The sequence below is a fragment of the Salmo salar genome, chromosome 13, assembly GCF_965601325.2.
Source record: "Salmo salar chromosome 13, fSalSal1, whole genome shotgun sequence".
NCBI classification, from domain to species: domain Eukaryota; kingdom Metazoa; phylum Chordata; class Actinopteri; order Salmoniformes; family Salmonidae; genus Salmo; species Salmo salar.
Genome location: NC_138303.1, coordinates 97,857,267 through 97,881,037, shown reverse-complemented (window position 1 = coordinate 97,881,037; position 23,771 = coordinate 97,857,267). Strand labels below are relative to the sequence as shown.

Below are 23,771 nucleotides of genomic sequence, written 5' to 3'. Positions count from 1 at the left end.
TTTGCTTAATTGATGGTTCTTCTGAGGGCATAGCGGGATTTCTTAGTGTGCGGATTATTGTCCCGCTCCTTGAAAACGGCAGCTCTAGCCTTTAGCTCGATGCGGGTGTTGCCTGTAATCCATGGCTTCTGGTTGGGATATGTACGCATGTATGGTCACTGTGGGGACGACGTCGTCAATGTACTTATTGATGAAGCCGGTGACTGAGGTGGTATACTCCTCAATGCCATTGTATGAATCCCGGAACATAGTCCAGTCTGTGCTAGCAAAACAGTCCTGTAGCTTAGCATTCGCATCATCTGACCACTTCCATATTGAGCGAGTCACTGGTACTTCCTGCTTTAGTTTTTACATGTAAGCAGGAATCAGGCAGATAGAATTATGGTCAGATTTTCCAAATGGAGGGAGAGCTTTGAACGCATCTCTGTTTGTGGAGTAAAGGTGGTCTAGAGTTTTTTTCCCCTCTGGTTGCACATTTAACATGCTGGTAGAAATGAGGTGAAACAGATTTAAGTTTGCCTGCATTAAAGTCCCCGGCCACGAGGAGCGCCACTTCTGGATGAGCATTTTGTTGTTTGCTAATGGCCTTATACAGCTGGTTGAGTGCAGCCTGTGGCGGATGAATCAGAATTAGTTGGGTAACATAGATAATTAAGATGTTTTATTTGCATAATATGCTTATGTGAGATACTTGTCATATGTGAATGTATCTGTTAAACCATGTGAAGGGATGGCATGATTAATGGGGAACCAATTACTTGTCTCCACAATGTCTGTGCGCAAGTCACTCCCTCCTTTGGCATTGGGGGAAGGTGTATGGCAGTGTCTGGACCATTGCATTTCCTCTTTGATGTTGCACTTATCTTGGGATAGTGTATGACAGAGGCGCACTCCCCTCAGTGAGCTTGTCCAGGAGTGGAGTCAAGAGAGGGGTTTACTTGAGATGGGAGTATCTAGAGTTGTCAATTGATTTATGCCTTTGGATGAGCTAATGGTTCTGTTCTATACCGTACCAGGGAGAGACGGTTCCAGTTTGGAGTAGGAGGACCAGACACTGGTCTATACAATGAACACTGTTGATACAGCAGTTGCTGTCTGCTATGTTTTATAGATAACTTTCAAACAAAACTTAACCTTTGGGAACTGTTCCTAAGATCTGTGGTTCGTCATGTACGTTGAGAGGGGTGCATCTTGGCTATAAAAACTCTTTGTACTTTTGTGTAGTCACTTTCAATGGTTCATTAGAGATAGCGCAACATTGAAAGTCAAGTGCTTTTGCAAAGCTCTTATTATTAAAGATGTAGTTTTAAGTATAACCCTGACTGGTGTGTGAAGTTTGTAACTCTCCTCATTTGGTAATGCAGAAATTAGCCACCACAGGGCTTAGTGCCAGCATCGGTGTGTGGTGCTAAATAGACGGCTACAAATAATATTGATGAGAACTCTTGGTAGATAGTGTGGTCTACAGCTTATCATAAGATACTCTACCTCAGGCGAGCAATACCTCGAGACTTCTTTAATATTAGACATTGCGCACAAGCTGTTATTGACAAATATACACACCCCGCCCATCGTCTTACCAGACGTAGCTTCTCTGTCCTGCCAGTGCATAGAAAATCCTGCCAGCTCCATATCATCTGTGTCGTCGTTCAGCCATGACTCGGTGAAACATAAGATAGTTTTTAATGTCCCATTGGTAGTATAATCTTGATCGTAGGTCATCCATTTTATTTTTCAGTGATTGCACGTTGGCCAATAGAACGGATGGCAGTGGGAGTTTACTCACTTGCCTATGAATTCTCAGAAGGCAGCCCGACCCCCGTCCCCTTTTTCTCCGTCTTTTCTTCATGCAAATGACGGTGATTTGGGCCCATTTTTACTCATAATATGATGTAAAAGTTTCAGGTTTCAAACAATTAAGTAATATACGTTTTCAAAATGCATACTACCTCCAGCTCATTGCAAAGTGGTGTGTGACGTGCTGACGCCTGCCTAGTTGCCTATGCACTTGAATGGCGAATGGGATGCGCGCTTCAATTACCAGTTAAGAAAAAAATAGGAGCTATTTTGAAATCGTGGCCATTGTTTTTTTAACACGTGATTGCCTTTATAATTGTTGCGCAATTATTGGGCTTTTTAAAGTGTTTTAGTCCAGCAGCAACCAGCTGAGGAGCTGATTTCTCCTGCAGATCCCCAGCTGGAGTTAAACATGTGCTTTTATCAGCACATTCATTGCACAACAATTCTAAATGCAATCATGTCTTCAACCGTGTGCACAATTAATTTGGTGCACAATTAAAAACAGCTTAGCTTTTCAAATCAATATATAGGATAAAATGCATTATTTCTCAATGGGATTTTATTCTTTTATTTAAAATCAGATTTTTCATTTTTTGGGGGGGCCAAAAGCCAGCCATTACCGGTTAACGGAAACCCTGGGGTGTGTGTATTACTATCCTAATGGGAACTGGAAGTCCCCAAAGTCCCCACATGGATAGTAAAACAAGGACAATTCTCCCACGTGGGGACATTTCCCATGTCCCCCATGATGACAAAGACTATTTTAGGCTCAGGGGTTGGCTTTACAATTAGGTGTTAGATTTATTGTAAGGAGTTAAGGAAAATAGGATTTTGAATGGAAATCTATTTTAGCTCCCAAGGATAGTAAAACTTGTGTGAGTGTGTGTGTGTACTAGAGACCCACCCTATGCTGTCGTGCTGTACGTGCTTGGCATCCAGGCTGGAGTAGAGGTCCACTACGGGCTGGAAGGCTCCGAGGCGACAGAAGAGCAGCAGCAGTAGTAGTTTGAACTGAGCGTTGGAGGGACTGAAGGACAAACCCTCCTCTAATACTCCTAGACACTGCCACAGCATGTTTTCATCGCCTAACACGCACAGAGACACACAGTATGTTAAACACAGAGACCAAGAGCGAGAGAGGGAAAGAGGCAGAGAGAGTGAAAGGCAGGGAGACAGAGGGAAAGAGAGAAGGCAGGTAGATGGAGAGAAAGAGAGAGAAATGAAGACGATGACTCACCAGTTTCTGTCCAGAGGTCGATGTAGACGTGAGCGACCATGAGACAGTACGTATCAGAGAACTGGAGCTCTGTCTTCAGACACGACTTCCCTGTTTTACACACACACACACACACACACACACACACACACACACACACACACTATTGTCAGACAAACTATTTTCTGGTTCTTCACAAAATTGCCATTGCATCTCTTCCAGCTGTTTTTAAGCTAGATGCATCACATTTTGGATGGATAGACGGAAAGGGATGGATAAAGATAGGGACCGATAGAATGGCTGTCCTTACCAAACTGTAGTCCATAGTGGTAGTGGGCTTTGAGTTCTGTGATGAGGCATAGTTTGCCCTCTGTGTCCAGAGCGTGTTGAAGTCCCAGCACCCGGCTCAGCTGACACACACACAGGTGTCTCTGCAATGCCTTCGTATCCCCCGGAAACCCAAAGCCATCCTCCCCCACCTCCCCCAACGGAACCAACTCCCCCAGACGGTTTTTAAACTACAGGGAGGAAGAGAGAGAATAGGAGAGGGAAGGGAGAGGAAGAGAGAGAAGAAGAGGAGCAGAATTGATGTTATCATGTCCAACTCATCAGGGGTTTGGTGATAGATTCCCACTACTGGTGGTGTTCTGCAGGTGTGTGTGTACCTGTGTGTGTTGCTCAGGGGGAAGCAGGTGTAAATATATCTTCAGGTCTGTAATACAGCAGGGTTTGTCTCCAAACTTCCCAAAGAACTGAAGCATCAACTCCAACGGATCTCCTGTAGACAACCAATAAAAACACAACACAAACAAACTGTCAACAGCCGAGGAAACTGTGGGGGTTGCTGAGGAAACTGTGGGGGTTGCCGAGGAAACTGTGGGGGTTGCCGAGGAAACTGTGGGGGTTGCCGAGGAAACTGTGGGGGTTGCCGAGGAAACTGTGGGGGTTGCCGAGGAAACTGTGGGGGTTGCCGAGGAAACTGTGGGGGTTGCCGAGGAAACTGTGGGGGTTGCCGAGGAAACTGTGGGGGTTGCCGAGGAAACTGTGGGGGTTGCCGAGGAAACTGTGGGGGGGGTTTCTGAGGTTGGTTCGGTTTCGGTTCAATTATTAAAAACGAATCACGGTTTTAAATTACGGTTTCAATCATTTTTTTTAGACCTTAATGCACTATGCATTATGTGGGTTAAATGGTATAAAATACAACTATTAAGTTGAATAAAAGTCCCATGATGGTAGTGACTGCCCATTACAGCTCATCCCTTATTAACTATTATTCATTTACTTTAATATTTCAGTTTGTGTATATTACATTTGTTTTATTTGATGACTTTATTATTTCATTCCAAGTCATCACATCTCTATTGAGCTGCTGCCTATGTTGTCAGACAAAATCACTATTTTAGTAGTTCTATGAAAGTAAATAAGGCATACTTTTCTGACTGCTGAATACCAACCATCAATCACGTGCAGTATTTAAGTGTGTGTGTGTGTGTGTGTGTGTGTGTGTGTGTGTGTGTGTGTGTGTGTGTGTGTGTGTGTGTGTGTGTGTGTGTGTGTGTGTGTGTGTGGACCTAGCTCTTGCTCATCAGGACAGCCCCTCTGTCTCAGTCTGTGTATGAGTTCCAGGCAGGCCATGTAGGGACCTCTGAGAGGACGAGACTCCTTCTTGTCCTCCTCCTCCATCCTGTCCACCACAAACTTCACTGCCTCTGCCACCGTGGTCTGCACTGGACCCTCCACACAACTAGAGAGAAAAGGGGAGGCAAAGAAGAGATGGGCTGATCAAACAGACTCTTCTCTTATACGATGTAAAACTTCCACCAAGAGCAGAATCTCTAACAAGCAATGGCCTCTCCTAATAGTCCGCTATTATATAATATTTTCTCACTCACACAACAGGGTTTCCGTTTGCCGGCAATTGCCGGCTTTTAGTCGATAAAAAAAATGAAAAGCCGATAAATAACTTTTACCGGCCAAAATGATTGAGAGAAAAAAAAGCTTTTTATTATTTTGGGGCGGCAGGTAGCCTAGTGGTTAGAGCCTTGGGCCAGTAACCAAAAGGTTGCTGGATCGAATCCCCGAGCTGACAAGGTAAAAATCTGTCGTTAAGCTCTTGAACAGTTAACCTACTGTTCCCCGGCTGGCTGTCATTGTAAATAAGAATTTGTTCTTAACTGACTTGCCTAGTTAAATAAAGGTTCAATTCATTGACGGAAATACCAGTCGATGGAAATACATTTGATCATCATAGTTATCGGTATATAGGTTCATTTACATATAATAGTGGAATTAAATTGGTGAATGTGTATTTGTTAGCCATCGCTTAGCCCATATTATTTATCCAACACAACTATCACACAGAGCCCATTTTGAACAGGATATCCCCTGCAGCTCCTCAGCTGGTTGCTGCTGCATGAAATAGGCCCCAATGCCTCCAGCTCACATTTTACAGTGGTGACACGCTGATAGCCTGTTGCCTGCGCGCAAATTAGGCGGTAAAGTTGAGAAATAAAAATAAAAAATTGTGCACAAAAACAGTTAAAACGTGATTGCATTTAGAATTGTTATGCAATGAATGGGCTTATAAAAGCACATGCAGCAGCAACCAGCTATGAAAACATAGGCCTCCTTGATTGTTTGAAACCTGAATGTTTAACTTTATGTTATGAGGCATGTCTTACCTTGCTTCAAAAGTAGCCTATAGGCAAATCCGACCATGGAAACGTGGAGGCAATTATTTTATTAAGACTTCATAGGCGGTGCGTAAATTTCAAGTTTGGGGAAGCTTACACTTTATCGTCCTACCATTTCTACCGATCTGTGTGCCAGTTATGATTTTCATTTGCGCATTTTTGTGGAACAGTTTGATTTCAATAATAATGTTTCCGTTTCTCAAAATCATTGTCACGTGGTTAATCATGAAAATCTGAATTAAAATGATAAAAAAATGTAACTATGGCGAGAGCACTACCCTCTGCTATATGGACACATTGATACACCATGATCTATTGCCCGCTAAAGAAATGAGCACATGGAACTAATAGCCTATAGGCCAATGCAGCAGTAGGCCTATAACTTCCATTGTCAACTAAAATCAAATGCATTAAGCCGACAAGTAAAAACAGTAGAAAATTATAAATTCAGGTTTTCAATTGCATTTATTTCTCAGTCTGCCTGCATCCCTTTCTAAACATCTTGACTTGAGCTACTCTTTTTATAAATGCCCCATTACATGTTTACTACTGGTGACATATGTAATGGAGAATTGACAAAAACAATCAAAAAGGGCAAACAATTCACACAATGAAACAACGAATGTGCGAGAATTGGCGGGAGACATCTGAGCCATTCTGGTGAGAGACTTGCCTCTATCTTCACCACATCCCCCTCCCCTTCTTCTTCTTTATTTTTTTATCTAATGATCCTCGATTCTGCCGTGGATAAGTCATGCTTTCTGCTGAAGTATTTTGAATGATTTTATTTATGTATAGACAGGAGTAATTATATAATTTTGGCAAATGTATTCATATTTACTTCCCTAGCCTATTCGACGCACCGCCTATGAAAGACTTCCTCATGTGCCATTGCTCTCCTGTTCCATTGGCTTTCATATCAACTTTCTTTCATTGTCCAGTAGCCAAAGGCACAATCCTAGTCATATTAGCAACCCATCCTAGTTGTTGCATTTTAGATCACCGCTCTTTCTAAGTTTCTAATGGAGATTTTCAACTATGTCACATTTAGAACTGCTCTCATCAGATGCGCCGTTTAGAATGGAGTTCTCCCGTGAATTGCATTTCTGGCAAATGTTTGAAAATTACATTTTATTTTCTGCTTCGTTACAGGAGTTGAATGTTCTGTGAAGTTGCATTTCCATAATCTAAATGTGATTTGTCATTTTGAGCACAGTGGGTGGATGCCCTAATGGGTCCGGTAAATTTCTCAAATGGCCAGTAAATTAAAACCTTCCCGGTCACATTTTCCTAACCGAAACCCTGACGCACACAGTACTCACTGCTTTCCCTCATTAGGTGGGCTCCAGGACATGTCCATGAGATGGAAAAGAGAGTCAAAGTAGGAGAGATAAAACTGCCAATCATCAGGACTGTAGAGAGAGAGAGAGAGAGAGAGAGAGAGAGAGAGAAAGAGGAGAGGGGGGGAGAGAGGGGAGGGAGAGAGAGAAGGGGGAGAGAGGGGGGAGGGGAGAGAAGAGAGAGAAAGGGAAGAGAGATAAAGACCAACTCTAAGACCAATGTTGAAGTGTGAGTTTGTATGTAAATGTGAGTACTCACTTTTTGAGCAGTAGTTTGTAGGACAGAGCGTTGCATTCAGGCCAGAGCTGCAGCCGTTGGTACATCATCATACACTTATTCTCCCTGCTCCGCAACTCACTGGTCAACTTCTCTATGAGACGGCAAACATACAGAGTGAGTAGAAAGACATGAACAAGTCACACAGCGAACAACCCAGAAGCTGCACAAATCCTCTCTGAGTCTCTCACACACACACAGAATTTGTCCATTCTTACCTCCCAGTGGACCGCGGACCATGTCCAGAGCCTCCACACACTTCCCCAGCCGCTCCAGGATCATAAAGTACAGTTGAACCTCAGCCTCAGCCTCGATCTTCTCCTCCTTCACCATCTTCTCCACCATGCGTTCAGCCAGGGGCAGGAACATGGTCTGGGCCAGCTTCTCATCCTGTGCAGAGATGGCCTGAAACACACACAGAAAGTAAACACACACAGTCACACAGACAGACTCACACAGTCACTCAAGCTATATATTTAGTGAGAGAGCATGCCTACCTGCATGACCAGACTCATGACAGACCAGAAGTAGTAGGGGTTCTTAGGAACGGTCTTATACAAGGCCATCCCCGCCTAGCGAGCCAGACAAACAGAACAACACACCACTTAGTATTTGTTGACATCATGGGAATATTGAAGACACTAGTTAGGGGTACTTAACCCTTTGACACGTACAATCACATATTTGCAATCATTGTTGACTGGTCCCTGCAGCATACCATCACAAATACAGTGCATTCAGAAAGTATTCAGACCATTTGACTTTTTCCACATTTCAAATCAAAGGATATTTGTCACGTGCGCTGAATACAACAGGTGTAGACCTTACAGTGAAATGCTTACTTACAGGCTCTAACCAATAGTGCAAAAAATGTATTAGGTGAACAATGGGTAAGAAATAAAACAACAGTAAAAAGACAGGCTATATACAGTAGCGAGTCTATAACAGTAGCGAGGCTACATACAGACACCGGTTAGTCAGGCTGATTGAGGTAGTATGTACATGTAGATGTGGTTAAAGTGACTATGCATATATTATGAACAGAGCGTAGCAGTAGCATAAAAGAGGGGTTGGCCGGGTGGTGGGTGGCGGGACACAATGCAGATAGCCCGGTTAGCCAATGTGCGGGAGCACTGGTTGGTCGGCCCAATTGAGGTAGTATGTACATGAATGTATAGTTAAAGTGACTATGCATATATGATAAACAGAGAGTAGCAGCAGCGTAAAAAGAGGGGTTGGGGGGGGTTGTTGCATTACAGCACTGGCAGACTAGTCACATGACAGCCCGCTTGGAGTTTAGCAAATGTATTAAAAATAAAACAGAAATACCTTATTTACATAAGTATTCAGACCCTTTGCTATGAGACTTGAAATTGAGCTCAGGTGCATCCTGTTTCCATTGATGATCCTTGACATTTCTACAACTTCATTACAAGTCCACACCTGTGGTAAATTCAATTGATTGGACATGATTTGGAAAGGCACACACCTGTCTTTATAAGGTCCCACAGTTGACAGTGCATGTCAGAGCAAAAACCAAGCCATGAGGTCAAAGGAATTGTCTGTAGAGCCCCGAGACAGGATTATGTCGAGGCACAGAACATTTCTGCAGCATTGAAGGTCCTCAAGAACACAGTGGCCATCATTCTTAAATGGAAGAAGTTTGGAACCAGCAAGACTCTTCCTAGAGCTGGCCGCCCGGCCAAACTGAGCAATCGGGGGAGAAGGGCCTTGGTCAGGGAAGTGACCAAGAACCGGATGGTCACTCTGACAGAGCTGCAGAGTTCCTATGTGGAGATGGGAGAACCTTCCAGAAGGACAACCATCTCTGCAACACTCCACCAATCAGGCCTTTATGGTAGAGTGGCCAGACGGACACCACTCCTCAGTAAAAGGCACATGACAGCCCACTTGGAGTTTGCCAAAAAGCACCTAAAGGACTCTGACCATGAGAAACAAGATTCTCTGGTCTGATGAAACCAAGATTGAACTCTTTGCCCTGAATGCCAAGCGTCCCGTCTGGAAGAAACCTGGCACCATCCCTACGGTGAAGCATGGTGGTGGCAGAATCATGCTGTGGGGATGTTTTTCAGCAGCAGGGACTGGGAGACTAGTCAGGATCAAGGCAACGATGAACAGAACCAAGTACAGAGATCCTTGATGAATTCCTGAGCACTCTGGAGCAGGTTCTCTCAGACTGGGGCTAAGGTTCACCTTCCAACAACCCTAAGCACACAGCCAAGACAACGCAGGAGTGGCTTCGGGAAAAGTCCCAGAGTGTCCTTGAGTGGCCCAGCCAGAGCCCGGACTTAAACCTGATCGAACATCTCTGGAGAGACCTGAAAATAGCTGTGCAGCAACGCTCCCCATCCAAACTGACAGCGCTTGAGCGGATCTGCAGAGAATAATGTGAGAAACTCCCCAAATACAGGTGTGCCAAGCTTGTAGCGTCATACCCAAGAAGACTCAAGGCTTTAATCGCTGCTTTTTGCTTTGTCATTATGGGGTATTGTGTGTAGATTGATGGGAAAAAAACAATTTCATTTAATTTTTTAATAAGGCTGTAACCTAACAAAATGTGGAAAAAGTCAAGGGGTCTGAATACTTTCTGAAGGCACGGTACATTTGGTATGCTACAGTAGAAACAACAACACGATATACAGAAAATAAAGCCCTTACTCTGGTAGGAATGCACACATGTTCAAAGTCCAATTTGTAAGGAAAACTACAATGAAGGTAATGCGGGCGCCGGCCAGAAAATGTGCAGAGGGAAAAAGTTTGTGCAATCCTGTTCTGACTAGAGATGCGGAATGTCTTCATACTTGATCTGGGGAAACACTGGGGAAGTGCTTGGGCTCTCATTGAAGAGAGAAGTTTGTTGAGGGGAGAAATTTGTCCGGCTCAGTAAAGTCTCAAATATAAATGATCTGCAACAGTGAAATGGGCTACTTCTTATGTGAATTAATGAGACGGGACACACCTCAAATCAAACTGTTAGAAAATAAAACTTGTTAGAAAATAATTTGAAATTGACAAGTTGAAACATAGATAATTAGCAGGCAGTGTGCCTTGGTTTGAGGGCAGCCTGTCTTGTTGCGTAACAACCACATTTTGCAACAGTGAGTGCATTCTGACATCACGCACATAAAAAAAACTCACACTGGGGCAACCGTTAGAGATATTTGGAACTTATGCATGAAAAGTTTAAAGCAGTTGTATTTAATGCTTGTGGAAAAGCTGGGGAAGTGTGTGTGTGTGTGTGTGTGTGTGTGTGTGTGTGTGTGGGGGGGGAAAGGGGGATACCTAGTCAGTTGTACAACTGAATGCCTTCAACTGAAGTGTCTTCCGCATTTAACCCAACCCCTCTGAATCAGGGGGGGCTGCCTTAATCCACATCATCGGCGACCGGGGAACAGTAGGTTAACTGCCTTGCTCAGGGGCAGAACGACAGACGTTTACCTTGTCGGCTCGGGGATTCGATCCAGCAACCTTTCGGTTACTAATCCAACGCTCTAACCACTAGGCTGTGTGTGTGTGTCTGCGTTTTCTGACCTGCTGCATCTTCTTGTACTCTCCAACACGGGCGTAGGCCATGAACAGGTGAGAGTGATACTCCTCGCTGAGGGGAACCTTCTTCACAGCAGCTTCATACAGCTTAGTCACCAACTCAGCTACAGACAGAGAGGGGATGGGGAGAGTCAACATCACAACATCTAAGGCCTTTGCAGACTGTATGGCAGCTTCAGTCTTTTACAATCATCACGTTACACTGTGCGATGTAACCAAATGAAAATATTGATAACCTGGCCAGATTGCACAATTTGCTTCAGTTCTGTCATCACATTCTGCGATTGGCTTGAGAGTCTACGTTAGTCTACGTAGGCTATGTCAACTGCAGCAGTGTATTTGATCTGCGCATCTGCCAGCACCAGCAGAGCAAGCCACTCTTTATGCTTATGCGCAAGTTCGGGAAAAAATGAAAGTATGCATAGTTCACACATAACTGTATATGTAAGGACTCAGAATCAAATAGGCTTCCCCAAAATAGCATGGTCGCTGTGGTAGAATGTTTTCTTTGATTGGTGATTTTGTGCATTTATCAAAATCCCATCGGGTAGCCCGATTTCAGATTATTAGGGAAATCATTCTTCTTGCACAGCATGTAAACGTTTAAATCAAACTATTATATGAATCTGACTATTCACAATAATGTGCATACTTAGTGCCGGCCATGTTCCTATTGGTCAGTCACCAGGATCGGCTCGTAACACCAGCCACACTATACAATAAATGCGAAACAATTCTGACACTGCCAGAACTTTGTTGGAGCCTACGACCGCACACACTGGTACATAAAGATCGGCAGACCTCGACCCTGTCACACTGAACGAGCCAAGACATCCAACCATCGTTTACGACCTACGAATTTGCCTACAAAGTGGACATTTTGTCTGGGACAGAGAAATCATAGCATAAGACGGCTAAAATCGTACAGTCTATGGGGGCGCTTTAAAGAGAATCCAGAGAGTTGTGTGGATGTGTGCGTGTTTGGTTTTACTGCCTTTGTGGAGACCAAAAGTACTCAGAAAGATAATAAAACAAGAAAAATCTGGAAAAGTGGGGACATTTTCCTGTTCCCCTAAAGGAAAAAGCCTATTTTAGGCTCAGGGGTTAGTGTTAGGGGTTAGGTTTAGTGTTAGGTTTAGGGGTTAGTGTTAGGGGTTAGGTTTAGTGTTAGGTTTAGGGGTTAGTGTTAGGGGTTAGGTTTAGTGTTAGGTTTAGGGGTTAGTGTTAGGGGTTAGGTTTAGTGTTAGGTTTAGGGGTTAGTGTTAGGGGTTAGGTTTAGTGTTAGGTTTAGGGGTTAGGTTTAGTGTTAGGTTTAGGGGTTAGTGTTAGGCGTTAGGTTTAGTGTTAGGTTTAGGGGTTAGTGTTAGGCGTTAGGTTTAGTGTTAGGTTTAGGGGTTAGTGTTAGGCGTTAGGTTTAGGGGTTAGTGTTAGGGGTTAGGTTTAGTGTTAGGTTTAGGGGTTAGTGTTAGGCGTTAGGTTTAGTGTTAGGTTTAGGGGTTAGTGTTAGGGGTTAGGTTTAGTGTTAGGTTTAGGGGTTAGTGTTAGGGGTTAGGTTTAGTGTTAGGTTTAGTGGTTAGTGTTAGGGGTTAGGTTTAGGGGTTAGGTTTAGGGGTTAGGTTTAGGGGTTAGGTTTAGTGTTAGGTTTAGGGGTTAGTGTTAGGGGTTAGGTTTAGTGTTAGGTTTAGGGGTTAGTGTTAGTGTTAGGTTTAGGGGTTAGGGGTTAGTGTTAGGGGTTAGGTTTAGTGTTAGGTTTAGGGGTTAGTGTTAGGGGTTAGGTTTAGTGTTAGGTTTAGGGGTTAGTGTTAGGGGTTAGGTTTAGTGTTAGGTTTAGGGGTTAGTGTTAGGGGTTAGGTTTAGTGTTAGGGGTTAGGTTTAGTGTTAGGGGTTAGGTTTAGTGTTAGGGGTTAGGTTTAGTGTTAGGGGTTAGGTTTAGTGTTAGGTTTAGGGTTAGTGTTAGGGGTTAGGTTTAGTGTTAGGTTTAGGGGTTAGTTTTAGGGGTTAGGTTTAGTGTTAGGTTTAGGGGTTAGTGTTAGGGGTTAGGTTTAGTGTTAGGTTTAGGGGTTAGTGTTAGGGGTTAGGTTTAGTGTTAGGTTTAGGGGTTAGTGTTAGGGGTTAGGTTTAGTGTTAGGTTTAGTGGTTAGGTTTAGGGGTTAGTGTTAGGGGTTAGTGTTAGGGGTTAGTGTTAGGGGTTAGTGTTAGGGGTTAGTGTTAGGGGTTAGTGTTAGGGGTTAGTGTTAGGGGTTAGGTTTAGGGGTTAGGTTTAGGGGTTAGGTTTAGGGGTTAGGTTTAGGGGTTAGGTTTAGGGGTTAGGTTTAGGGGTTAGGTTTAGTGTTAGGGGTTAGGTTTAGTGTTAGGGGTTAGGTTTAGTGTTAGGGGTTAGGTTTAGTGTTAGGGGTTAGGTTTAGTGTTAGGGGTTAGGTTAGTGTTAGGTTTAGGGGTTAGTGTTAGGCGTTAGGTTTAGTGTTAGGTTTAGGGGTTAGTGTTAGGCGTTAGGTTTAGTGTTAGGTTTAGGGGTTAGTGTTAGGGGTTAGGTTTAGTGTTAGGTTTAGGGGTTAGTGTTAGGGGTTAGGTTTAGTGTTAGGTTTAGGGGTTAGTGTTAGGGGTTAGGTTTAGTGTTAGGTTTAGGGGTTAGTGTTAGGGGTTAGGTTTAGTGTTAGGTTTAGGGGTTAGTGTTAGGGGTTAGGTTTAGTGTTAGGTTTAGGGGTTAGTGTTAGGGGTTAGGTTTAGTGTTAGGTTTAGGGGTTAGTGTTAGGCGTTAGGTTTAGTGTTAGGTTTAGGGGTTAGTGTTAGGGTTAGGTTTAGTGTTAGGTTTAGGGGTTAGTGTTAGGGGTTAGGTTTAGTGTTAGGTTTAGGGGTTAGTGTTAAGTGTTAGGGTTACGGAAAATAGGATTTTGAATGGGAATCAATTGTTTGGTCCCCAGAAGGATAGTACAACAAATGTGTGTGTGTGAGTGTGTGTGTGTACTCACGGCGGTGCATCTCTCTGTATAGTATAGTGAGAGCCTGTAATGAGTTATCGTCGGTGGGTTCGAGTGTCGCCACCTCCTGGGCCAGGCTAAATGCTTCATCCTGCTTTCCTGTTCGCTGCAGACCGATGGCTTTCAACACCTGGCGAGAGGGATCTGCCTGAGTAACATGCCACCACCACCATCATCATCATCATCGTAGAGGGTAGAGGTTAGGGGCAGGGTTTTAGGTAAGGCCTATGGGGTCAGGTATGGATATAAGTGCTCGTCTCTCTTTCAGTCATTAACCCAACTTAATTTACAGCTGCTAGCAAGCAGTTTTTGACCAGACCAGGAAAAACTCTGGGCTCCATCTTGGGCCCTAAATACAGCCCAGAGTCCCACCCACCTTGGCACAGTGCAGGTCCTTGTGTTTCTTCAGCAGTTTGTCAGCCTGCTGGATCGCCATCTTGTTGTTGCCATTGTCCAGGTAGTCTGAAGGGAGATGACATTACAGAATCAGTTAACCTAGTCCATACAGTACTATAACACATACACACCCACCCCCAGCCCAGTCCCACCCAAGGAGAAAGGGAGTTATTCCTTGTATTTCTCTACAAACCATTCATGGAGTACTAAGACCTGTCAGCAACCATAGTTTAATTTAAACTTAAATTAAGTTAAAATAATTTAACCAAAGCCATTATCAAGCTCTAGAAGTAGTTTCTAAAATGTGGGATGTCCAATCAAAAATTCACATTTTGAACCAATGGGTAAAATAATATGGTAATTGTGTAAATAATCCTCTAAAACAACCAATGGTCCAAACCTCATGTTTCTAACATAATAACCTTTCAAACATTATTGGAGTTTTTACCCTTGTAGGATGACCAAAATTGAAAAGTGATTAAAAAATAAGGACAGTTGCACAGCATAGTGTTAGCTAGGCTGGATGCTGTGCGAGAATAAAAACGACCCAACAGGCTCACTTCCCCGTTGAACTCATCATTCTTCTCGAAGAAGCAGGTAAGATAGATACTGATTTTGAAACATGACATATAGTATTTTAGTATACGCCTTTTTATATTTCATGAAAAATTCCTGCTGTGTTTTTGAAGATTTCTCACAAAAACAAGCGCATCTCTGAAATGTCAACACAGCACTGGGCGTACCATGAGCTTTTTTTCTAAGCCTTTTATATGTAATTCACCTTGTGTCATGCTAAACTAGCTTCTTTTTTTTAACAGAGCATACACAAAGACAAACACGCACACAGTCCCTTTCATCAGGCAAGTTGGGGTCTAGACTTCAGGGCAGCTGGATGCCAAAATGAACCCTGCCAGACAAACACACAGTGCTCTCCAGCTACACTATGTCATCAGCCCAAACGACAGCTAGGCCAACATCATTATGTCTCGTGTTGGCCATCAGGGTTTCCCATTCTTCATAAACCAAATGTCTCTAGATCAGCACCAATTTATATATCTAGACCCATACAGCAGGGATATTTTTCTGTTGTACAACAGCTATATTTTCATTGTGTCCAGTGTCCACTCACTGACAGCCTCTGTCAAGTGATGATAATCAACTCCACATGATTTCAGCAGAGCTTTTGAGGAATGAGAAACAGAGAGAAAGCTGAGAGACCAAACAGAAGTCTCAACGGTGCATGTAATTAGCGCAGTTTGGGAAAATAATCTGCCTGGATCTTGCTAGCTATCTGGCCCAAATCAAAGGCTTCAAACCAACCATGAATATCAAGCTAGCCAACCTTAATCCTCTTATACCCATCTGACACATAACTGCTAGCTAACCATGATCAATGATCTGTAGTTATAGCCTTCATACTTTGTAGCTGGCTAACAGATGAGTTAACAGAGTTGGCGTCAGCATCAGAGACACGAAATCAACACCCGCTAATAAAAACCCATCTAATCAGCTATTTAGTTAGCATCACAACTATTGCCTTGTAACGTTAATAGCCAAACCATGGCATCCCGTCCTAGAGAGCTAACTTAGCATCTAATGGTAACTTAGCTAGCTACCGAGTTAACTGACGGTAAAATGCATCCGACCAACGTGTGTAATACACCCCAGTGTATCTGACTAACTAGTTAGCTTAAACATAGTTGCTGATATTTCTGAGGCATACAAAACTATTTGTAATAACGTAATGTAGTTACGGCTCAGATCCATCACTGTTTCTGATTGCTAACATAGCTAAGCCTTAGTTAGCAAGCTGTCAAATCAAAGAGACCTGAATTCAGCAAGTGGGAGAGACTAATCGCTGAAACTCTTTTAGGGTGTTGTTCAAAGCAAAGCTGTTTCATCTTGCATTGAATAACCGTGGGCAAAATCTCTGCAGTTGTGCGCTGTCAGAATTGTGCTGACATCCACTCAAGCCAAGGTGTACGGTCATTCGGCGCTGCAGGTGAATTGAGTACGGGGATAGGACTTCGGGGGCCCCTGGTGCTGCCCAGCGAGTCCCAGACACAAGCTACTGATCAGATGACTGCTCCGGTACGTCGATAAACAATGACAACACATTTAACCAGACACAAATGTGCTGGTTCCTTGCGAATTGTTACCGTAAATGGGTCTAAGTCTCCGGTCGTTAGGGTCTTGCACATGGCCTCTCGCCGCCATGTTGGAGGTTACCAGTATATGTCTGAGCATGCGCGGTAGCATCAAACCGGCAGGAATTAAAAGGGGCAGTAGCATTTTTTTGTTCACCTTTATTTAAACAGGTAGGCTGTCAGGCTCTCATTTACAACTGCAACCTGGCCAAGATAAAGCAAATCAGTGCGACACAAACAACAACACAGAGTTACACATGGAATAAACAAACATACAGTCAATAATACAATAGAAGAAGTCTATATACAGTGTGTGCAAATGAGGTAGGATAAGGGAGGTAAGGCAATAAATAGGCCATAGTGGCAAAATAATTACAATATATCAATTAAACCCCCGGGGATGATAGATGTGCAGAAGATGAGTGAGCTAGTAGAGATACTGGGGTGCAAAGGAGCAAAATAAATAACAGTATGGGGATGAGGTAGTTGGATGGGCTATTTACAGATGGGCTATGTACAGGTGCAGTGATCTGTGAGCTGCTCTGACAGCTGGTGCTTAAAGTTAGTGAGGGAGATGTGAGTCTCCAGCTTCAATGATTTTGCAGTTTGTTCCAGTCATTGGCAGCAGAGAACTGGAAGGAAAGGCGGCCAAATAGGAATTGGCTTTGGGGGTGACCAGTGAAATATACCTGCTGGAGGGTGTGCTATGGGTGGGTGCTGCTATGGTGACCAGTGAGCTGAGATAAGACAGGGCTTTACCTAGCAACGACTTATAGATGACCTGGGGCCAGTGGGTTTGGTGATGAATATGAAGCGAGGGCCATTTCAGTAGGATTTATCTGAATTTCATCTACTCAATACAGCAAATGCCAAATAAATATTAAAATACAGTCTCAGTATGTCAACTGCAGTGGTATAAATTACTTAAGTAAAAATACTTTCAAATACTACTTAAGTAGTTTTTTGTGGTATCTGTACTTTACTTTACTATTTATATTTTTGACAACTTTTACTTCAGTACATTCCTAAAGAAAATAATGTACTTTCTACTCCATACATTTTCCCTGACACCCAAAACTACTCATTACATTTTGAATGCTTAGTAGAACAGGGAAATTGTCCAATTCACACAGTTATCAAGAGAACATCCCTGGTCATCGCTACTGCCTCTGTTCTGGCAAACTCACTAAACACAAATACTTAATTTGTAAAAGATGTTGGAGTGTGTCCCTGGCTGTCCGTAATTTTTTTTTAAATAAACGTGAAAATTGTACAGTCTATTTTGATTAATATATGGAATTTGAAATGATTTATACCTTTACTTTTGATACTTAAGTATATTTAAAACCAAATACCCAAGTAAAAGCCGACAAAGTAAAAATCTGCTGTTCAGCCCCGGAGCAAGGCAGTTAACCCCCAACAACTGCTCCCCGAGCGCCGATGACGTGGTTTACGATGATAAGGTGGCCCCCCGCACCTCTCTGATTTGAGGGGTTGGGTTAAATGTGGAAGACACATTTCAGTTGTACAACTGTATCCCCTGTTTCCAACTGCCATTTACCCATACTGATATTTCATTATTTGAAAAGACTGTAGTTTCTTACATGCAGTTCACAATGACACATGACTGTTGTGCTTAGCTGTACCACTAGTGGTCCCTCTTGGTCTGTCAAACTCTGGTCAAACTCTGACCTTTAAAAAATATTGTTCAGCTCTAATTTTCTCATTTTAATTTAAAATGTCTCCATTAAAATTGAATTGATCATAATATAATAATTCACTATGTATAGGAGTGATATACCGATCTGCGTATCAGGATGATGTCTTAACTAAACAACTGCAGATCCCTTGAAATGGTCCCCACTCCAGTCCTTCCCCAGATAATGTACTGTACTTTCTTCACCTCTACATGGCCCTAAAAATATATGGTCTACTGAAACTAGACCTTCTATAAATCTTCTTCTGTCTACCTCTGGAGAGGTGAGCGTTGACTGAGACATCAAACCAACTCTAGGTGAGAATCACAAAGTGAATGGACAAGAGAGTAAATGAAGAAAGACACAAGGCTTTCCTTTCCTTTGTCATTTATTGATGGTTGGAACCCAGAGATGTTGGAAAACAGGAAGACACTGAACCATTTCTCAGAAGAGAAAGGAAATGCAGCACTATTATCCAGTGCTTGACTTGGGCAGAAGATAACCAGAGCTGAGTACCGGCACCTCAAATTTTCTACTGCTTAAGCTCCTGCACCTTTTATAGAATATTATCTCAAAACTATTGTGAAGCTCCTGCACCTTTTATAGAATATTATCTCAAAACTATTGTGAAGCTCCTGCACCTTTTATTGAATATTATCTCAAAACTATTGTGAAGCTCCTGCACCTTTTATTGAATATTATCTCAAAACTATTGTGAAGCTCCTGCACCTTTTATTGAATATTATCTCAAAACTATTGTGAAGCTCCTGCACCTTTTATTGAATATTATCTCAAAACTATTGTGAAGCTCCTGCACCTTTTATTGAATATTATCTCAAAACTATTGTGAAGCTCCTGCACCTACAGTTGAAGTCGGAAGTTTACATACACTTAGGTTGGAGTTATTAAAACTCGTTTTTCAACCACTCCACAAATTTCTTGTTAACAAACTATAGTTTTGGCATGTTGATTAGGACATCTACTTTGTGCATGACACAGGTAATTTTTCCAACAGTTGTTTACAAACAGTTTATTTCACTTATAATTCACTGTGTCACAATTCCAGACGGTCAGAAGTTTACATACACTAAGTTGACTGTGCCTTTAAACAGCTTGGAAAATTACAGAAAATGATGTCATGGCTTTAGAAGCTACTGATAGGCTAATTGACATCTTTTGAGTCAATTTGAGGTGTACCTGTGGATGTATTTCAAGGCCTACCTTCAAACTCAGTGCCTCTTTGCTTGACATCATGGGAAAATCAAAAGAAATCAGCCAAGACCACAGAAAAATCCAAATCACAAATCTGGTTCATCCTTGGGAGCAATTTCCAAACGGCTGAAGGTACCACTTTCATCTGTACAAACAATAGTACGCAAGTATAAACACACTGGGACCACGCAGCCATCATACCGCTCAGGAAGGAGACGCGTTCTGTCTCCTTGAGATGAACCTACTTTGTTGTGAAAAGTGCAAATCAATCCCAGAACAACAGCAAAGGACCTTGTGAAGATGCTGGAGGAAACGGGTACAAAAGTATCTATATCCACAGTAAAACGAGTCCTATATCTACATAACCTAAAAGGCCACGCAGCAAGGAAGAAGTCACTGCTCCAAAACCGCCATAAAAAAGCCAGACTACGGTTTGCAACTGCACATGGGGACAAAGATCGTACTCTGGTCTGATGATACAAAAATGATACAAAAATAGATCTGCTTGGCCATAATGACCATCATTATGTTTGGAGGAAAAAGGTGGAGGCTTGCAAGCTGAAGAACACCAACCCGACCGTGAAGCACGGGGGTGGCAGCATTATGTTGTGGGGGTGCTTTGCTGCAGGAAAGACTCGTGCACTTCACATAATAGATGGCATCATGAAGAAGGAAAATTATGTGGATATTTTGAAGCAACATCTCAAGACATCAGTCAGGAAGTTAAAGCTTGGTCACAAATGGGTCTTCCAAATGGACAGTGACCCCAAGCATACTTCCAAAGGTGTGGAAAAATGGCTTAAGGACAACAAAGTCAAGGTATTGGAGTGGCCATCACAAAGCCCTGACCTCAATCCTATAAAAAATTTGTGGGCAGAACTGAAAAAGCATGTGCGAGCAAGGAGGCCTACAAACCTGACTCAGTTACTTCAGATCTGTCAGGAGGAATGGGCCAAACTTCACCCAACTTATTGTGGGAAGCTTGTGGAAGGCTACCTGAAACGTTTGACCCAAGTTCAACAATTTTAAAGGCAATGCTACCAAATACTAATTGAGTGTATTTAAACTTCTGACCCACTGGGACTGTGATGAAATAAATAAAAGCTGAAATAAATCATTCTCTCTACTATTATTCACATTCTTAAAATAAAGTGGTTATCCTAACTGACCTAAAACAGGGAATTTTTACTAGGATTAAATGTCAGGAATTGTGAAAAACTGAGTTTAAATGTATTTGGCTAAGGTGTATATAAACTTCCGACCTCAACTGTAAATATAAACAGTACTGGCACCCGAAATGAGTACTGGCATCTGTTTCAGTCCAAGTCAAGCACCGCTACCATCACATGAAATGCCCATGAAAAGCCCTCATGCAAATAAAGGGCATAATTTCTGCAAAATACATTGATACATTTTACATTGCATGATTCAAAAGTTGTAGGAAATATCCATTGTATTGTAGTATTTTTTTATTTATTTTTACAGTCACTTCCCGGGCTTGGCTCTATGTGGTATCTTACCCCCAGGTAAGGGCTGACATGCTGACCTGGGCAAATATGTATTTTTCATCATGATGTTAATTTAGTAACCTGGAAGAGGTATGCCACGGGGTCAGATCGAATTTCGTAAGTAAATTGGTGAACTGGAAAATAAATTATTGATGATAATGTGGCAATATCGTATTTTGAGGTAAAACGGTGGTATGTGGGCTCGTTAGAAAGTCCTTAGCTAGCGTTTAAACGTCGTCATTTGTCCCTCTTTAGCCAGGCTTTTGGCTTGGTTAACTTGCTTGCTAGCTTTGCTGTCATTCAGTCTTTGTTTTGTTTTTCTCGTCGAGAAGAATTGTCATTCTTTCATAACACATGAGTGTGTCAATGGTAGTTATCCGTCTGGCGCTCGCAGACCAGTCTCTTTCTCCACAGGATTTCCAATACACCGCTGGTGAGTTTAATTATTTCAGTTTTAATACTGACGTCACCATCTTGCTAGATATATCTATATAGATATATCTATATAGATATAACACATGATATAACACATATCTATATATCGATCGATCGATTTATGATTTTTTATAGACAGCTAACTAGCTAGCCTAATACAGAACAGGGCTCCGGGCAGCCGAGCGGAAATGGAGGAAAACTCGCCTCCCTGCGGACCTGGCATCCTTTCACTCCCTCCTCTCTACATTTTCCTCTTCTGTCTCCGCTGCTAAAGCCACTTTCTACCACTCTAAACTCCAAGCATCTGCCTCTAACCCTAGGAAGCTCTTTGCTACCTTCTCCTCCCTCCTGAATCCTCCTCCCCCTCCCTCTCTGCGGATGACTTCGTCAACCATTTTGAAAAGAAGGTTGACGACATCCGATCCTCGTTTGCTAAGTCAAACGACACTGCTGGTCCTGCTCACACTGCCCTACCCTGTGCTTTGACCTCTTTCTCACCTCTCTCTCCAGATGAAATCTCGCGTCTTGTGACGGCCGGCCGCCCAACAACCTGCCCACTTGACCCTATCCCCTCCTCTCTTCTCCAGACCATTTCCGGAGACCTTCTCCCCTACCTCACCTCGCTCATCAACGCATCCTTGACCGCTGGCTACGTCCCTTCCGTCTTCAAGAGAGCGAGAGTTGCACCCCTTCTGAAAAAACCTACACTCGACCCCTCCGATGTCAACAACTACAGGCCAGTATCCCTTCTTTCCTTTCTCTCCAAAACTCTTGAACGCGCCGTGCTTGGCCAGCTCTCTTGCTATCTCTCTCAGAATGACCTTCTTGATCCTAATCAGTCAGGTTTCAAGACTGGGCATTCAACTGAGACTGCTCTTCTCTGTGTCACGGAGGCTCTCCGCACTGCTAAAGCTAACTCTCTCTCCTCTGCTCTCATCCTTCTAGACCTATCTGCTGCCTTTGATACCGTGAACCATCAGATCCTCCTCTCCACCCTCTCCGAGCTGGGCATCTCTGGCACCGCGCACGCTTGGATTGCGTCCTACCTGACAGGTCGCTCCTACCAGGTGGCGTGGCGAGAATCTGTCTCCGCACCACGTGCTCTCACCACTGGTGTCCCCCAGGGCTCTGTTCTTGGCCCACTCCTATTCTCGCTATACACCAAGTCACTTGGCTCTGTCATATCCTCACATGGTCTCTCATATCATTGCTATGCAGATGACACACAATTAATCTTCTCCTTTCCCCCTTCTGACAACCAGGTGGCGAATCGCATCTCTGCATGTCTGGCAGACATATCAGTGTGGATGACGGATCACCACCTCAAGCTGAACCTCGGCAAGACGGAGCTGCTCTTCCTCCCGGGGAAGGACTGCCCGTTCCATGATCTCGCCATCACGGTTGACAACTCCATTGTGTCCTCCTCCCAGAGTGCTAAGAGCCTTGGCGTGATCCTGGACAACACCCTGTCGTTCTCCACCAACATCAAGGCGGTGACCCGATCCTGTAGGTTCATGCTCTACAACATTCGCAGAGTACGACCCTGCCTCACACAGGAAGCGGCGCAGGTCCTAATCCAGGCACTTGTCATCTCCCGTCTGGATTACTGCAACTCGCTGTTGGCTGGGCTCCCTGCCTGTGCCATTAAACCCCTACAACTCATCCAGAACGCCGCAGCCCGTCTGGTGTTCAACCTTCCCAAGTTCTCTCACGTCACCCCGCTCCTCCGCTCTCTCCACTGGCTTCCAGTCGAAGCTCGCATCCGCTACAAGACCATGGTGCTTGCCTACGGAGCTGTTAGGGGAACGGCACCTCCGTACCTTCAGGCTCTGATCAGGCCCTACACCCAAACAAGGGCACTCCGTTCATCCACCTCTGGCCTGCTCGCCTCCCTACCTCTGAGGAAGCACAGTTCCCGCTCAGCCCAGTCAAAACTGTTCGCTGCTCTGGCACCCCAATGGTGGAACAAGCTCCCTCACGACGCCAGGACAGCGGAGTCAATCACCACCTTCCGGAGACACCTGAAACCCCACCTCTTCAAGGAATACCTGGGTTAGGATAAGGTAATCCTTCTAACCCCCCCCTTAAAAGATTTAGATGCACTATTGTAAAGTGGTTGTTCCACTGGATATTATAGGTGAATGCACCAATTTGTAAGTCGCTCTGGATAAGAGCGTCTGCTAAATGACTAAAATGTAAAATGTAAAAATGTACATGTAATATCCTATGACCAGGCAAGAATAGCTAAGTACTTCCGAGTCACGGATTTTTGAAATCCTTCAGAATAAGAATTCCGTCCTGTATACGTTGTAAATTATTAATGATGGTGAAAGTGACGTAAAATGTGCACAATTATTGTTATCGTTTATAGTAGCATACAAAGATTAGTTACAATTATTTCAATAAGATATGCGATTGATATGTTTATTTTTTTAGGTCTGAATGGTCAACAATGTTTTTTGTATGTGTACTCCTATCATTTATTGGACCGTACACAATTTTCTG

The 23,771-nt window shown here is 43.4% G+C and overlaps 1 protein-coding gene across 4 annotated transcripts in view; it reads right to left on the bottom strand.

Moving 5' to 3' along the window:
- Positions 1 to 16,509, bottom strand: part of LOC106568276 (N-alpha-acetyltransferase 25, NatB auxiliary subunit) — a 31,005-nt gene extending 14,496 nt beyond the window's left edge. The window contains exons 1-13 of one of the 4 annotated variants that reach the window (XM_014138458.3): positions 16,427 to 16,509; positions 14,248 to 14,333; positions 13,863 to 14,001; positions 10,879 to 10,997; positions 7,824 to 7,898; positions 7,545 to 7,731; positions 7,309 to 7,420; positions 7,032 to 7,121; positions 4,588 to 4,760; positions 3,682 to 3,794; positions 3,327 to 3,534; positions 3,038 to 3,127; positions 2,705 to 2,885 (exon numbers count right to left, since the gene is read on the bottom strand). In XM_014138458.3, coding sequence (XP_013993933.3) covers positions 2,705 to 2,885; positions 3,038 to 3,127; positions 3,327 to 3,534; positions 3,682 to 3,794; positions 4,588 to 4,760; positions 7,032 to 7,121; positions 7,309 to 7,420; positions 7,545 to 7,731; positions 7,824 to 7,898; positions 10,879 to 10,997; positions 13,863 to 14,001; positions 14,248 to 14,333; positions 16,427 to 16,484 — 1,631 coding nt within the window. In that variant the 5' untranslated portion in view covers positions 16,485 to 16,509. Of the gene's footprint in view, positions 1 to 2,704; positions 2,886 to 3,037; positions 3,128 to 3,326; positions 3,535 to 3,681; positions 3,795 to 4,587; positions 4,761 to 7,031; positions 7,122 to 7,308; positions 7,421 to 7,544; positions 7,732 to 7,823; positions 7,899 to 10,878; positions 10,998 to 13,862; positions 14,097 to 14,247; positions 14,334 to 16,426 lie in introns of those variants that run through there. The other 3 variants (XM_045692458.2, XM_045692459.2, XM_082960481.1) reach the window with 3 other exon arrangements.
- Positions 16,510 to 23,771: the final 7,262 nt, after the last annotated feature.